General features: G+C 45.5%; 1 protein-coding gene across 5 annotated transcripts in view; it reads right to left on the bottom strand.

Moving 5' to 3' along the window:
- The window catches only part of jmjd1cb (jumonji domain containing 1Cb), a 116,599-nt gene that overhangs the window by 21,810 nt on the left and 76,809 nt on the right, over positions 1 to 17,980 (bottom strand). For 3 of the 5 annotated variants that reach the window (XM_080305681.1, XM_026177543.2, XM_080305682.1), the window contains 7 exons: positions 16,568 to 16,681; positions 8,072 to 8,177; positions 7,790 to 7,914; positions 7,088 to 7,231; positions 3,217 to 3,487; positions 1,857 to 2,408; positions 1,445 to 1,787 (listed from right to left, as the gene is read on the bottom strand). In XM_080305681.1, coding sequence (XP_080161807.1) covers positions 1,445 to 1,787; positions 1,857 to 2,408; positions 3,217 to 3,487; positions 7,088 to 7,231; positions 7,790 to 7,914; positions 8,072 to 8,177; positions 16,568 to 16,681 — 1,655 coding nt within the window. Of the gene's footprint in view, positions 1 to 1,444; positions 1,788 to 1,856; positions 2,409 to 3,216; positions 3,488 to 6,265; positions 6,308 to 7,087; positions 7,232 to 7,789; positions 7,915 to 8,071; positions 8,178 to 16,567; positions 16,682 to 17,980 lie in introns of all 5 variants that reach the window. The other 2 variants (XM_080305680.1, XM_026177542.2) reach the window with 1 other exon arrangement.

Here is a 17,980-nt window from a genome sequence, read left to right as displayed (position 1 = left end):
AAAGTAAGAAGCAAGTATGATGTTGACCATATTTGAAAGACTATAAAGTTAAACGTTGAGAGAAGTCCTCAGATCACCATGTGGTCCAGGGCAGGTTTCTGTGATTGCATTCAGTTACGATCCAGGACTGGGGCACGTTTCTTTTTCAGTTTCAGATCCTCAGTCCACTTTGTCTAACCCTGACCCGACCAGGTCATTTTCCATCTATCCATGTACTTCCTGTTAGCCTAGTCACAGGTCTATCCGAGTGTGACAGGAGAAACAGCAGGGTGCATCTAAACATGCTGCTAGTCTATCTCAAGGCTACAAAAGGCGAGAGAAGGTGGGAACCTAACATTCATGTCTTTGCACTGGAGCCTACAGTAACCAGAAAGAGTCTACATGAATGGCAAAAACATGCAAACACAGAGGGGTCCTAGTGGGCTGCTCTATTTAACAGTGACATCCACCATCCAGTGCGCTGCCCTACATCTTGGCTAAGTGAGCAATACTTTTGGTACACAAAGCACACTGGAGGAATAAACACATACGTAAAGAATATATATTTATGCATACCAGGTAAAACAAAGTTCAGTATCTCCCTCAATCTGCAGGTTTTAGGGAATCACAAAGCCACAAATGTGCAGTAGCTAGGAGCCAGAGCAGGCCGCGATCACAGCTGTGCCAGATGTGGTTCTAGTTTTGATGACCAGAGATCCATTGTGTTTGCTAAACTTGTGTTGACTGCTAATATTTTAATATAAAAAGGTGTTTTACTCTCCTAAAATAGGCCCACAAATCCAGCAGTGGTTGAGCTTGCTTGCAGTGACCTATTGACCTATTGTATTAAATTCTCTGCTTTCTTTCCATTATTGGTGTCTTTTATCATGGTGGTACAGTCTTACCTTGCTATAACCTATGTGCTGCAGTTTACTCTTATTGGTGGCTTTATCTGTGAACATAATTCGTTACCTTTATGTATTTGATGTGTGAACTGTTTTATTTTTTATTGTTTTATGTAAAGCACTTTGGTATGCCCAAGGCTTTTAAATGTGCTCTATAAATAAAGATTGTTGTTGTTGTTGTTGTTGTTGAGCTCTACGATCAAACAGCACCGGAAATATGTCCAACTCCTGGTTTTGGAGTAAGGAAAAGGCCCTGGGAAAAGTAGTCCCACTCCACAGCTGGATCACCACCACATTAATGTTTTTACAGCCGCAGCTCAGGCACCACACCTACGGGATGAATTTCAATAGAATATGTCGCCTTGATCTCGAATTATCGCAGTCACCAGATTTTCAGAAACCTTGACCTCTGACCCCTGACCTTGAGATAACAGCTATTGTATCAATGTAAACTCGTACGTCGCTTCATTCTGTCACAGGCATCCATGTCGCTCGGGCGCCGTCCCAGCATCAGGTAAAAACACGTGAGCTGAAATATTTAAAACGTTGTCTGCACTCACCTGATGACCTCAGAGGACGCAAACTCCAGCCTGCTGCTTACGCTCTTAGTCGCCGTAACGCCGCCTCCCAAGATGCCTTGATGCTGCACGGGAGGTTCCATCTCCGTCCTGCGGCCTCCCTCCGATGGCGAGGGAGACGGCGCTACAGGAGGCGATGAGACGGGTGAAGGGTTGAGAGAGAGGTAAGGTGAAAGGGCCGTGGACTCGGCCTTTTCGGAAGCGAGCAGTGCCGACACAGCCTCTGAGCTCTCGCGGTGCACGGTGGCCTGGGCGTCATCTGTGATGTCAATCACACCGGCGCTGTGGAGGTGGGACAGCGACGGCGTCTGGGATCGAGACGACGCTAAAACAAAACACAACAAAGTAAGAACACTGAAGCGTCGTCAGAGATGAGAAACTTGCAGCAGCTCACCTTTCACAGTGTTCTTGCTGTTCTCCAGAACGCCGCCCTGGACAACATCAGACATCAGCGGCGTCTGTTGCCGTGGAGACTGGGTGATCTGCGTTACGGCGACCAGTTCCTCGTCTTCCTTTGATAACATTTTGCTCGTTTCCTTCACTACGCTCTTTTTGACATCCTCTGTTGCTTGAAGCTCCGCCCATGGAGACAGGCGGCCAATGACAGACGAGGAATCGTTGGTCTCGGGTCCCTGCAGAAGCGGCTTCTCGTCCTCCTCCATTTTAGAAATGGCACTTGGTTTCACGTCGCTGCGAGTCTTTAGCTCGTTCTCAGAGTTGGGCTCTGAGGAGGAGGAAGAGGAGGAGGAGGAGGAAGATGAGGAGGTGGAGGAAGAAGATGAGCAAGAGGAGTGGGCGGCTCTCTTATTGTGAGGATTTTCTGAGTCGCTGCTCTCGGACAGATCGGATGTCATGTCGGTCTTCGGCTTCTTTGGACCCGCCTTCTTCTCATCTTCGTCACCTTTCCTGCGTTTGTTCGCAGACTGCTTCACCTTGGACTTGGGCTCTGAACAAACGACAAACAGGTGGGATCATTCTGCACCTGTGTGAGACTCGTGGTAGCGACAGATTTATGTTGGACAGATCGTCGTGTAGCTGGGTTCCTTTACAGACATTTGAAACATTTTCAGTATCACAAACAAAGGCAAGCTGCTGCTCAGATGTTAAGGAAAGAGACAAGAACACTTGCACAGTCACATAACACACACAACTTTCTGTTAATATGTTGGACTGTTGAATCATCATGTTGTTAGGGGCTGTCAGAATGCACAGTTTTAATATTCAGCACTGGAGGTAAAACCTCAGTCTGACCATGACCGTAATCGCCGCAGAGCCAGTGAGAGGTTGGACTGGTTTAGCCACTAAACTGGGTCAGATCCACACACATGGGTGAGGCGCAAAAGTAAACTTTCCTGAACAGAAACCTACAAACTAAATATGATGGTGCATAATACATCTAACATCTAACGTCTGGTCCGAGTCTTACGTTAAGCTAACCTTTGCACAGCGACCAAAAATTGCTTCTTTTTTCCATAGGTTAGGTTAAGGTCATAGACTGTACATAAAAGATGGGGAAAGCCACCGTGACATCACATTCTGGTGAAGTCACTTTGTGAAAGGTGAGCATTTATGCTGTTGTGATTTCACTGAGACACAGGCATGATATTTGTTCTGTTTGACTCGATTTATTGTTCTCAATATGACATGAAACTGGGCTTTTTACCACAACCACTAACTGGAGTTTTAAGTGGCTTCCATGAAATGCCTTCACGTGTGTGCATGTTTTAGCTCTCTTGTGATGAAACCCGACTCACCTCGCCCTGCGGGCTCTTCTCTTCGGTCCTTTTCCTCCTCTGGAACGCTGCTATCTGATCCCTTCCTCCTGGAAGAACGAGAGATGCGCTGCTCTCTCTGCTCCCGCCCGCTGCCACCAGGCGAGTGGTGTAATTGGCTGGCCGGTTGCTGACTCTGCTGCGATTGGCTCAGTTGTTGGGAGGCCAGCATGCCCTGTGAGGCTTTAGAGTTGGGGCCTATTGATGTCATGATGGGGCGAGGGCTGTTAGCCTGGGCTCGTGTGTAATGACTCTGCAAGAATGAAAACAGAAATAAATAACAAATTCAATTTATGAACAGAATCACAAACACAAGTCTGAGTTTACCCACCAGTACGTGCACCTCAACAACATCAGTAAAGTCTACATCAGATTCTATTGTCTGGTTTCACTGTTACGGCTGGCAGGCTGTATGCTGCACACAATCAAGCATTGGCTGACACATTTACACATGACATCAACAAACAAAAGAAGTAACTGGGCTACCATGGGTGTGAAGCAACTGTACAGATTATGAGGTAAGAAAGGAACACTGAAACAACTACTACAAACACACCGTTCTTCTATATGGTATCTATACGACAGTCAGATATGTATGACTGCTTGATATACTTCTGCAATTAATTTAAAACACGCCTGAGTTTAGCTTCAGTCAGAGGAACGTCCACAGACACGAACACTCCCTGCAACAGGCTGGAGTCATCAGGCTTTACTTTGTACTTTCTAGTTTCAGAGAATGTTCCTATTTATCACGTGGACAGGAACAAACCTCCATCTGTGCAGTGTTGAGGTTACCCGACAGGCTTTGGGTCCCAGTGACAGCACAGAAGCTTCTGGTAGACAGTAGCTATTATGCAGTTGCCTAGTTTAATATGTGAAATCATGTCAGTGAAGTTTAAACTACTTAACTTGGTGGGTGAAGATGCACAGCTAACACTATCAGTCTGCTGGGGGGTTGGTGTGAAAGAGCACAAAGTTAACATCCCCGACTGCAACTGAGGGTCACTGCCTACTGTCATTCAAATGACCCACAGCAGACAGGAAGGACAATATTGCTATGATGCCCCCACAGCAGTGATGGAAGATGACACACGGATGACTGGAGCTGTCCTTAACTTGGGTTTTATAGGCTGCAGAGTGCAGGGCAGTGAGCTGATCTCAGGCTAGAGAGAGCTCATCAGTGACAGCATCACTGCCCCAGCACATCCTGATACTGTGACTCTCGCACAGCAACAAAGACACTGTCATTCTGCTTCTTGTGGTATATTAGGTAACGAGGTCCCAGAGCTGCAGAGAACATGAAGGTGCATTTGTCTGTAAAGTAGATGAAAACCTACAAACCAGTACGCTCAAATGATTGTAACCAGTATAGTAAAAGACAATGCTGCACCTGCTGATCTATTTCTGCTGAAGGTGTTCAGGGGTCTGCACGCTGATAACCCCTGTCCCTGAAAGCACACCTGCTCAATACGATTTACTGTACGCATGCAGCAGAGTACTATGCAACACAGCAGTCAGTGCAATTCACAAGATGTTTACAAGGAACTAAATTTGCTAAATGTCCAATTTGTATTTACAATAAACGAGCTGCATGTGATTATCTAGGCTTAGCTCTGCTTTGGAAAACGACATGTTTTTCATTATAGATGACAGTGATGCCGATCTGGCTACATTTGTGCTGCACGAGAACGTCACCATTTGTAAGTGAAATAAGTGAAATGAGGTCTTTAGGAGTTTTTTGTTTCCATCGCTGTGAAGGCTGACACCGAGGCCTCATTACCAGGCTGCGGCTTCACTTCCTGTTTGTGGCAGTGGGCGCTCCTTTCTCTCCCATTAGTCAGCGTTATCCTTAATTCCCAGCGTCAGCAGGTCAATGAAGTTGCCTCAGAGTGAGTCATTGAACTAAGCACCTATCCACTTTTCATGACCAACATGGGCCCGTGGTTATTTCCCCGTAATCACTAGAAGCTGACAAACACTGACATTCAGCGCCGTGTGGTCGATCTTAGTCTGTTCCTGTTAGCACAACTCCTACAGACTCTGACTGACATGTTGGAGGCTGCTGTGCCAGTGTGTTTATTCACTCTGTCCCGTTGCTGACCGTGAGAGGGACACGTGCTAAAGCGGTCAAACCGTGGCTTTGATAAGGACAGAACCTACAGCCAGGCACATGATGCACAGCACATTCAGTGTCTGTGAGAGGTAGTTCTTGAATCACGTGATCTAATCCTTGGTGAAAGGCATAGCAAAAAGCAACCCCACACTGCTGCACTGACCTCTGTGGTCACACACACCGTCACAGCTGGGAGCAGCTATATTACCCGGGGTGTGGCGGAGGCTAAAGCAGCCAGTAGATGGCGCTGTGAGAAGCACTTTGGCCCGGTTACTCTTTTAATGAACATGTGAAACGTTGCAGAGCACAGATTTAGGTTTAATGCAATCTGTGTTCACAGAAAACGTTTTAAACTGAATTAATGGCCGAATATTACACGTTTCAGATGATTTAGGCAGGTCAGCTATATTCATTTAACAAACACTGTCACAGAGTTTAATTTGTCTGCTTATTCGATTACTCCACGAGCAGTCCAAAAGACCAATGGAGTAAAACTATTGATAGTTGATGTGACCGAGTGCCTGCTGAGGCAGCCAGTAGTATTTAATAAAACCTGACTTACAGAAATGAACCTATAAGACTGAGAAGACAGATCAGTCCGCTTCCACTGAAGCTGATCACTGACCGTGTTTCCAGCTTTGTCCCAGTGTGTGACGCTGGCTCCAGACTGCATCTCAGTGCAGATGTGTGGAATTAGAGCTCCACTGCAGATACTCAGCTTGTTCTTTTATAAGTACCAAATGAAAACAGTAATCGCTTCACGGCGCTTCACACTGTAAGTACAACCCTGGGCCTGAGTTAGATTTAGGGGTGTGTGAAAATGTTGAGCACAGAGGACGTCTGTCAGCTTTGTTCTACTGCAGAAAGTGTAGGACTGGAGGGTTGGGAGGTGGTGTAGCAGTGGGGGTTCTGGGGTACCTGAGTGCTGCCAGTGGTCCCGCCGGGTCTCCCTCCCGCCATCTTTAAAATGTCAACGACAACAGGAAAAAATAATAAAAAGAAAAATAACAAAATGAAATGAACACAAAGAAAATGTGGGACAAGGAGAAATGTTGTTATTGACTGCGGGACTGGCTAAGAGTTCAACGTTAGCTCCTTACACCAGCTTGCTTCAAACGAGTACGTGGCAACTTGACATTACATCACCACAGTTTAATGGTCACCTGCTGACACCGCAGGCACATTACACGGAGCCGAGAGGTGAGCAGAACAACAGAGCGCCTGAGTGTCTAACCTCTTAGGCGAGGTTCATAGAAACTTTTACGTTAAAGGCAAAGTTGGCAATTTAAAGATACGGTGAACACAGAAAATAAGGAAGGACATTGGTCAAACAGCTCTGTGGAAGATTCGGAGCCACAGCCCTGTTCAGGGAATGCTGAGGATAAGGATGACGACGCGGAGCGTTCAGAGATCTGTGTTGACCAATGTCTCTGACACGGACAGATACACAGGAGGATGCAGATGATGCTGAGATTAGATGAAAAGCAGCAGCTGCTCGCTAACAGAAACAACACCAAAAGCCACGTGCTGGATGCATTCAGCTCGACAGTCATGAGTACACCAATCTTTGCTATTCTACAGCTTTGTGTGTTTCGTCTCAACTCCACACCCTCATCAACTCAATATTTTGCATACAATCCATCTTTATTCCTCATTTCTAATTTCTCACTGAGTACCTACAGCACAGGTGACAGATAGTTTATCACTGTATGTCATATTTGCTTCTGTGTCTGTACTCACGTGGGCAGCGTTGTTGTTCTGACTGGATCGCGACCTGCGCCTGGAGGTAATGCCGATGTTTTCCCCTTTCAGCAAAGAGTGAACAACGTCATCCAGAAAGGTCATCTGGACCATGGATGGATCCACGTTCTGAGGCTCTAGCACCTGAGCACACACACCAGGTTCATTCGACACTCGTATCTTGGAGAATTCAAATGATATCAAATGATGAACAGATGCAAATGTAAACAACATCATTAGAGTATTTACGTTACTCTGCATGTACAGGTCTATAGCAAGAACAGAATATCTGCGGACTGCTAACCAACCATTACAGGTATCCTTCAGCCTCAGAGTAGATACACCAAAACGGCCTCTGACTCTGAGGTGACTAAGATTCAAACACTTCTGAGACTGAGTAGATCCATCTATGGTATCAATCTGATTTCAGTGTAAATCAGTAACTGGGCGGTGTCAGATTCATGCCTGCTTTCATTGAAGGCTAACGGGAAAAGTCAAACTCCACTCCTTTTGCCTCTGTCTCTTAATAGCAGATGAAATCAGATGAAACGTCTGTAAATGATTATTATTTTAAACACGATGAAGACAGAGGGGTGTGTCTCAGGTTAAGGTCACACGTCCCATCCTTTCGATCCATTTCACACAGTGTAAAACTACTTAAATAATAACATCACATAACTGTGTGTGAGTGCATCCACGTACCTGGTCATTCATAACGACCATGTTTCGACTGAAGAGGTCGTGATGTGTAATGATACCAGTGAACCACTGGGTGGCCGAGTCTTGTCTGTACACACGCACACGGTAGCCATTTAATGAGTAGGGACCTGCGAGCCACAGGAAACAGTTCCCACTGCAGTTATAGTCCCACTGCATGTTCCTTATACAACAACTATTACAGTAACGATGTCACTGACGTGGTGAGCTTTAGCGAAATAAGACGGCATGCTAAAATGCGACCACACAGTCCAAACAAAGACTTACCTTGCATAAAAATCTCCTGCACCTTCTGGTCTTTGAGCCAGCCTTTCACTTCTTCGTGGAGCTGAGGGTTGTCTCTTAACACTGGGCTTTGACTGTCCACCTCATCCTTAAAGACACCAACAAGTACCAGCAAATGATTAAACATGTGTTTGAGTCAAAGCCAGCTCAGAAACAACCAGACTGACACAGACGATGGTTTCTCAGCTACCGGTGCCACCGTGTTCATTTCAACTTCAAAAGCTAATAACTCTTTAGAATGTTTACATTTCTTTATTAACGTGACCACAAAAGTCCTAAATGTAAGAAAAGAAAGAGTTATGTAAGTGAAGCCCACACGTCACAGTGTGTCAGAGCCTCCGTGTCCTTCTTGCACAGGCTGCTGCTAGCTCGTGGATCTTCTGCAAAGTCTAATCTAGACGTCTCTTCCTTGATGAATGGTTCACACCCTGTGCTCAGTCCAGACTGGGATCATCATACTGTACTTGCTGGAATGTGGGTGATGAAAAGATCCAATGATCCTTCTTTCCGGTTCTGGATTTTTCCGTCTGTAATAACAGACTGATTTTGCCTCTGCTAACATCCCTGCTTCCTCTGATGGATGTGTCACTCGCACAGTATGTTGTGGGTTCAGATAAAAAGCCTGGAATAATCTTCAGACACTTTTCCTGCTTAATTCAGTTCATATCTACAGAATAAAGGTTTTCTAATGCATTACATTTCAGTGTTTTATGATGTTTTCATGCGTGTTCATACAGCAGTCGTGTCAACAAAAACGTGCCTTTTTGATCGTCTACATGAGCTTTAGCACGATGTACAGCAGCATTGTTGTTTAATGACTGAACATGAGGCTGTTAAAGGATTAAATACTAACTAATGCAGTCTCCTCCCTCAGTCCAGACTTCTGGGAAGGGTAGCAGTGCTTGTTTATTTGTGCAAAGGCCTGTCTTGGTAAAAGCTAAAGCAGAAACATGATAGAGCTAGCACGGGGAGCTGAACTCTGTGGGTGAAGTCAGCAGTAGTAACTACAATGACAGAAACTTGCACAGGAAAAAGGGTTTTAACGACCTTATTTTGGGGCACAGATACAAGCTCTTTGTTGTTGTTTTGTGCATTCAGTTTATTTATATCCCGATGACCGCTGAAACTATTTATATAAAGCTGCAAACTGCTCGTCAAAGGTGGCTTTGAAGCAGATGGCAGTTACTTGCACACGTGTCATCCTTTGGTTGTCTCGGTAATCCTGTAAAAGCAGGTCATGTGTCAGCCATCGTATCCTGCCCTGGCGCTCGCAGTCACCGCACACCTCCAAGGTGAGAAAAGTCGGGACCATCTCGCATCGCCGCTGGTTATTTTTCTCTTCGTCACTTGAAGTCATCAAACATCATCAGAGCAAATCCCGCCCAGTGTGGACGCAGCATCTAAAGCGCCAGCATTACCACCATGGCTGAGACATCAGCGGATTCTCACCGCAGTGACTGAAAACATCTAAAAATCCAACTCCTGTCAAAATCTGATGATGTTTATAAAAAACCAGATTCAGTCTGAAACTAGAAACCAGGAAAAAATGAAGTGTTTTTGAAAGACGTGATATTATGTTTCATACAGCTGTGAAGCTCTACTGTCAGTGGCACCGAGCCACAACCAAGTGAAACAAATACCAGAAAGATTCACACACACATATCCCTACATGACACCTTGTTGGAGTAGTTTCTTAGATCTAGTGTACTGGTTATTTATTTTTAAATTATTTGCTGGCTTTATTTACAGACACAGTGAAGAGTGACAGGACAGCAGAGTGAGAGAGGGGAAGGGCGGCCAAGGGCTGCAGCTCGCCGCTCTTCACCATCATACGGCCGCCCGCTCATCCCTCTGAGCCGACTCATGTATTAATGTACACTTTGTACCACAAAGTGTTCGTTTTTACTCTTCTGTGACCTCGTTTTGATTTCACAGTATAAGGCCCTCACTCTGCACACTACTACGTGCTCTTTTATTCTTTATCCCTTCGCTGTAACACATTCAAAGTATCAATAATTACGTTTTTCTATAACAACAGATTTTCTGCTGTGACAGTAAAAAGGTAACAGGTATCACAGAGACATCACAGACACAAAGGGATGCTAAAAGACGACGAGTAACCAAACCACAGACACCACACCGTCTCACAGCTCCGTGCAGCTCAGTCAGGAGCTTATGTGCACTACAGCTCGTGTAGTAACGATCCATTCTGAGATGTTCCAGAATAAAACGGATTACTGGTGTTTCAATCAAATAAGACGAGTTGCTCCTTATCCTGGTGACGGGCTGAGACAGCTCAGAGCTGCTCTGATCTCTGAGCGTTTTCTCATATATGAGATCATCTATAATCTTCTCTATTGTTAATTACTGTTTACAAAACTGTGAGATAAGAACTGGGTGTGAGCACCCGTCCGTGTACGTCTCCTCACAGATAAAGAGTGGCAGGAGTCAAAAAGACACAGAGGCAGGAAGTGAGGCCGCTTTCATTTCACCTTCTCTTTCATCTCCTTCCCCTCCCTCTCTGATCCTGCTGCAGTGCTCTACTTTCAAAACCTTTTTTAACTCCAAATTAAACCAGTGTAGCCTAAAAATAGCCCAGTGGAAAGCAGCGTGTCTCATATTCTAGAGTTTGTCCTTCTGATGACTAATGACCTCTGTTAATAGACTCCTCTAACTCGTAATCCATCCCAGTGAGCGCACACACTATTCTCTGTGTGTGAACAGCGGGGCTATGATGTTGCCTGGTTTGTTAGTCAGTATGAAGCTTCAAACCTGCAGTAATGTCAGTTTGAAACGATGTTCTGAAACTAACTCGAGTCCAGCAACAATTTGACTCCTTTTTCTGACGGCAGTCAAAACTGAATGAGTGATGTAAGCTGGCAAAGACGAGCAGACTTCCAAAGCTTTTGTTTTGTCAGATCTGAGTGCTGACTCTATACACGTGGTTTTACGGCGCTCTTACATACGTTGCATCATAGTCTCCCACACAAGTCTCAGTCAGACACAGCAGGTGACTGTGCAACAGCACAGAGCAGCTTTTGTATTAGGAACACTGCAGGGCATAAAGCCAGAAACTTGCTCTGAGGCTGTCAGCTGAACACTATTAAAATGGGTGTGTCAGCTGCTTGCTGCCTTCCTCCCCCAACAGTCACATTCATGGAGGAAAACAAAGAAAACTTCTTAATTTTAAACACACAGAAGTGATCCTGCAATGTGAACAATACTGAACGTCCCCTCATGACACCATCAACGGTTCGGGCTGGCAGCAGCTTCCATGAAACCCAATACTTGGTACTTTGTGGTTTCCAGCCACATCTCCATTGGATGTTCCTGCTGAGCTCCTAAACCCCATATCCCCTTCATCAGACTCGACTTTTCAAAGTGAATTTACACTTAACAGAAGGAAACTGTGTTTGGTCGGCTCTATTATTAACAGATGAATCTGTATTTGGTGCTCTAGTAATAAATTGGGGCAGCGGGACAGCATCTGTTCTGTGGTTTATATGACTCGGCTGTTTTGATACTGGACTGATAAGCATGCTATGTGGTTAGCACTTGCCTCCTAAGCTTGCTCCTGTCCACTGTGTTTGTGCTGTTGAAGCATTTTAGGAGCATTTAATGATCACATGAAGTAAAGTTCTACTCTGCTGTACGTGAGAGTAACAGAGAGCATCTCTGCAGAAAGGTGGAGCGACAGATCTGAAACACAGTGTGTGCATCGTTTGGTCAGATTGGTGAGTCAGCACAAACAGTTTTATTATCTGGCTGCTGCTCTTCAGCTTCAGACCACAATTTTCTAGTAACAGACACACACACACACACACACACACACACACACACACACACACACACACACACACACACACACACACACACAGAACTGAGCAGCAGCCTGGGTTGGCCCACTAAACACTGACTTCATTGTAGCGTTTATGCCAAACAGATTGCAGTCCCCGCCCCCTCCCACTCTCTTCTTCCTGTCCAACTCCAAAAAGAAAGAAATAAAACTCTCTGAGGCTGCAGCGCACAGAGAGTGAGAGACACACGACTGTTTTTACTAAAGAACGGGGAGCTCTGTGTGAACATGAGTGATTTAAGAATAGAGGAATTTGCATTGTGTGTGTGTGTGTTACAACTCCTCTGCAGTCAGCACTGCCCCCTCCAACCTGACACTCCTTCCTGTTTCAGTCACCACTCATGTGGCAAACTGTGTAGTGTCAGTGTGTATATTGTAGTCATGTGGTTTATCATGAAGTGTGTATTCATTTGACTTCCTTTCAATATTATTTATACAGCACCAGATCACAATGAGTTGTCCCAAAGCATTTAATATTGAAAGGTAAAGACCTCTATACTGATACAGAGAGGCCCCAACAACCAAGCAGCCCCCTACGATCTGCTGCCACCAGCTGAGGGTGAGGGGAGGTCACCTGGTGATTCTAAATCGTCCACAGGTGTGGATGTGGGTGCTCGTCTCTCTCCCCTGTGAGCAGATCTGTCCACAGAGCACCCCCGCCTCTCGCCCTATGGTAGCTGGGACAAACTCCAGCCCCCGCGAGCCTGATAAAGATAAGTGGAAGAGCATGGATGGATTTGCATGCCTAATTTTGATATACTGTATTTGCACATTCAGTGGCCGTGTTGTTTACTCTAACAATCACGCTACATCATGCATAAAAGTTGTACAGTGTGTGGAAATCTATAAAACAAATCACGGCAGCAGCTGATTCAACTTCTGTGTGACTGCAAACACAATACATGTTGCTTTTTTTGACTTGGGTTAAATATGAACTTCTGCCCAAGGTGTGAGTCAGTCACGTGCAAACATGTCAATCAGAGGACAGACTGCACACGCAGCTTATGGTCATGTTCAGGTTTGGCAGTGTTACATCCAGCAGACAGACCTCCCTGCGCTCCACAGCCAGCGTCCCTCCATGGCTGCTGTATCCAACATAATTATGAATGACTCATTTTTCATTAGCACATTTAATTTGGTTACAATGTGTACAAAATGTGCTCAAAATCAACAAATCTGACGTTCTTAGTAAAGAAATCCTCTTGATGAAAATCATCACTCGCATAAAGGCAGCAGGGAGGTCTGAGTTTCCACGCTGCTCTCAGTCGCTGTGAGCAGGTTAGGACAGGACAGCCAGAAGGCTCATTTCAAATCAACATTCCTGCTTTAATGAGCCTTCTGGCCATAACAGAAATGGGACCAGTATGGTTGGAGCGTAGAGTAAAGCAGGAACGACGTGGCCATTTTCATTTCCGCTCATTAAAGAAAAGGCACCAGCACTCAGCGGCACACATATCAAAAGTAACAAAGTACTATGATTGTTCATCATTTTTATTAAGGCTGTTTCAGTTTCATCTCATTTTTATAGGCTGCTTCTTCTTTCCAGCTACAGCCTTCAGGCGTTGCCACAGCAGATCATTCACCTCCATCTCACCCTGTCCTCCGTATCCTCCTCTGTCACTACATCCATGAAATCTGCCCAGTAGCTCCACATTCATCACACTTTGTCCAGTATTTCCACCATCCCTGCTTTGCACATGCCCAAACCGTCTCAGCCTGAACTGCTGCTCCGATGGACTCGTTTCTAATGCTGCTCACTCCCAATGAACATCTGAGCATCCTCAGCCTCCTGTCTTGGTGTAAGAGCCTCATCGGCACCTGCTTCTCTCTCTCTAACTCCGTCTTGCTTCTAATGACTTTGATTTCTCTTCTCTGCCGTCTGCAAACATCATACTCCGCACACACTCCTGCATGACCTCATCTGAGGGGCTCAAAGCAGATGCTGGTGTAATCCAGCAGCTGCACACTTCACCACTGTGTCGCTATCCCCGTGGATGCCCTGCACCATCCTCACATACTTCTCTTCTCCTGACGTCCTCATGCAGCACCACATTTACTCTCCTGGCACCATCATAGTCTCTCTAACTCCACGAGACAAAGTGCAGTTCCTTCTCTAAACGTCTTCATAAACACTCGCAAAGCTAACAGCACACCTGCAGTGCTGCCCCGTGAGCATCACATCAGCGCGTCCCTCTGTAGTTACTACAGTGCTGCACATCACCTTTGCTCTTTAAAACAGGTAACAGTACACTTCTTCATGCATCCTCTCACTCATTATGTTTCCATCTGTATCCCTGATCTCTGCCCAGCCAGCTGATACAGGTCCCACTGTGTTTCTCTGGTATCCAGCCTCGCCTATAACTCACTATAAACCATTCCCACCTCTCTATATGCCATACTAGTCTCCCAGTACTCCTGTCTACTGTCTACATCTCCCTGACTTTTCTTTACTCATTCTAAACCGCAGCTCTTGCTCTGTAGGCTCCAGAGGAAGAAGTTAGTAATGAGATCAAACACCTTCCTGGCAGCTCCCCTCAGCAGTACTTTATCAGTCATGTGGTGACTCGTCCCTACCACTCATCGCCCAGCTCAAATCTTCCCCTCACCAACATTCTTTCTTCGTTAGTTTCCACCATGTAATCCAAGCCTTTTGTCTTAGTTCACTTCCTCTTCTTGATTTCCAAACTCATCCTACAAACTAGCCCCTGACCACTCCCCCGGCAGCTACTGCCACCTCACAGTCCCTCTTTCAAATTGCAGCTTCTGAAAATCATGCAGTCCACCTGTGTGTACGTTCATCCACTTTTGCACGTCACTCTATACTGACCACAGCCTTTTCACAACATCCACTGCCCTCCTTATCGACCCAACACCATCTAATCAACCTCTGTTCAGGGGCGGCTGTAGCCCTGGAGGTAGAGCGGGACCATCTACCCACTGAAAGGTAAGTCTGCATGCCCAATGTTCTTAGGCAGGGTATTAAGACCAACCTGCTCTCTAATGGGTCCATCAGAGGGAGACTGTTATGATAGCAGTCTCCCTCTGTCAGTGTAATCATAGAAAGCACTTTAAACAAGTGCTTGAATGGATGGATGAATGAGGCACGTAAAGAGAGAAGTCTGTTTACTTCCTGTGCCTACGCGTCCAATGAGCTGCAGCCACCGATTTCTACTCACGACCACGTTATCCAACTTACCCCAGAATGTCTTTTTCTTCTGACACCCAGCCTATGAGGAATACATCCTGACATTCAGCCTTAGATTCATGATCGTAGCTGACGCTCTTCACCTGCACACACTACAACCCGATCAGCGGATCAGTGGATCAGTCCTCCGCTCATCCAGTCCAGGGCCTACTCAGTGTTTCTTCCTATCTGCACCTTCACTACCTGCTATTCAGTTGTATATCCAACCCATCATAATCGCTGAAGGACACATTTCTTCATTAAACAGACAAACTGTGGATTTTAAACTGTTGGTCAAACAAAACAAGGTGTTACTGATGTGCACTGTATAGCTTTCATCATCCAAGGCTCCTGCCTGGGTGCTGCAAACACAGTGACCCACTGTTGGCCTACAATAGATGGATATCAGACATATATCAGCCTCACTTGACCACTTCTATCTGCAGTGTGGGTTTGTGTGCTAATGTAACAGCAGACCACTCAAAGCTCGCTGTCAGCGCCGAGTTCCTGTCAAGTGTTTCTGCAGACAAACAGACAACATGAACTAGCATCAAAAACATTTATGACGTAATGCTGTTCAACCTGCAGGTGTACAGGTGACATGCTCACTATTCCCAGGAGCTCTGTATGTTTTACTACTAACTAACAAGTCTGTGTTACTCTGTGTTAAAGGGCCACCCTGTCTCCCTCCACTCTTCCTGACAGAAATCTCTTGCAGGACAAAAGTTCAGGAGATGAACAAGCGTCACGAACGTGCCCATCTGTGCCACCGCGCACCTGGCAGGCTGACCACCAGAAACACTCTCCGTCTGTTTTCTCTTATTTGATGATGACGGATCGGTGCAGACACTCACATTATTTTAAAGGGTTAAAGTCCTGTGTGTGTCCACGCGTGCCTGGACACGTATGTGTTTGTCATATGTGGAGATGAGACATGAAAGTCTAGAGAGTGAATAGAAATCAAATAATAACTGTAATGCATGATTGCATCAGCAGGAAATTCCTTCCACTGCTTATCAAGCTGTTTCCTGCTACTATGACCACGATCGATTTCATCACCGTCTATGGCACCACTCTAAGTGCAGTGACGTAGTAGAAACTACAATGAAGACGCTAAATTCTGCTTTTAGGTTAGTAGGGCCAAGTGCAGTGACTCATGCAACAAGATCCTAAAATACGTCTGATAAATTTGTTTAATATCACGAATAAGCGTGATCACAGCGAGAGGCAGGAATGCTGAACAAGTGGCATGAAACAAAAATTCATCTCAAGGATTTTTTTTACCTGACTTTCAGACATTTTAATGAAAGTATGTGCGTAAAAGCAAATATCTGGAAATAGAAAAGCACAGCTGCTGGTGTAGTCTTTTCAATCTCTGCGTAATCGAAACAGCAAACACCAACACTGAGATGAAAAAAGCCCGTCCAGCTGTGAATACCTGGTACGGATGGTAGGCTGAGTGGTCTGACAGGAAGTCCAGCTGCCGGTCCAATAAGAATTCCACTGCTGCCACTGAAGACAACAGGCGCTCCCCCACCACCGGCTTAAATGTCTGTAAAGAAAACACATCACCGTCAGCAGCTGCAGTTTTATGGTGGAGCTCGTTTCTGCGAGCAATCGTTCAGATGTCACCAGAGTATATTTAGATCTCAGTGTTTCATGGAAATATTCAATTCTACAATACATTTCAGGTACGATTCATTTGGAGCTGCAGCTAATGGGACGAAATCAGATGTCAGAAATGTAGGAAGAGGAAACGGGGAGAACGAGAGACAAATAACAGAGCTATGGAAAAGATTAGGGAGGAAAAGCACGAGCGGAGACATGATGAAGAGAGACAGAGACGCAGAGCAGGGCATGAAGAGGAGCTCCAGAGTGATGAATAAATTAATGAGCAGAGGAAGGCTGACAGTTGAAAGGCAGCACACTCCACTTTGATGTTCCCGCTTTTACACAAAGACACGCACACGCTCTCTGACAATGTCAGCCTATGGCTCAGCTGCCCATGCTGCGCAGAGAGCGGCTGCATCCCGTTAAATAGAAATATATACGTTTATATTTCAGCGCCTGACGTCAGTCGACCAGTCACAAAACTAAATGGAAACGTGAAAGAACGAGGCTCACGGCAGTGGACGAGTGCATGTTTGTGCTGCTGTGGGTTCATGGTTACATAACGAGGCCAGTCTGGTGGAGAGATTAGAGGTGAAAACCATGGCTACTGTGAAGCTCTGCTCCCAAACACACACCCACAGGAGGCAGAAGCACATCGTGTGTGTGTGTGCAACTCTATTTCTGTCCATGCAGATCATATTTCCAGCATTTACGAGCAGAATGCAATTGCTAGCATTGTATGTATTTAAGAGGGTTACGGTTACAAATGTCACAAGTGTCCAGGATGTCATACATCATCAGCATTTCTGGCCAGCAGGGTCTATCCAGGGTTCTTCTGGACCCTGGTGATGCAGGTCTACCCAGGTCCAACAAGCAGATCTGCCGTTTCTAGTCTTGCTTGTTTTTTCTGCGACTCTGCTGGATTTAAAGATCGTCTCCAGCTGATCTTAGAAAGAAGAACTCAGTAGCAGGAAACACGTCATCTGTATCTCAAATTCACAATCTTCCCTTTTTATGGGAAGCATTGAATTATTATTTAACAAAACCAATGGTCAACACATGAGTCAGGACATTTTATAAAGGTACAGGAAATGATTTGCAACATACTAGTTTCTAAAAACCAAGACTGCCCAGCGTGCACCGTCAGGTTGTTTAAAGGACGCAGCAGGAGGTTAAACCTTTCACACTTATGTTTCATTATCACCACAAATGTCTTCAGAAACATCCACAGCTATGTGCA

Source organism: Astatotilapia calliptera, chromosome 8, assembly GCF_964374335.1.
Source record: "Astatotilapia calliptera chromosome 8, fAstCal68.1, whole genome shotgun sequence".
In the NCBI taxonomy this organism is placed as follows: Eukaryota; Metazoa; Chordata; class Actinopteri; order Cichliformes; family Cichlidae; genus Astatotilapia; species Astatotilapia calliptera.
The sequence above is the reverse complement of the archived record's forward strand: the minus strand, read 5'-3'. Positions and strand labels throughout refer to the sequence as shown.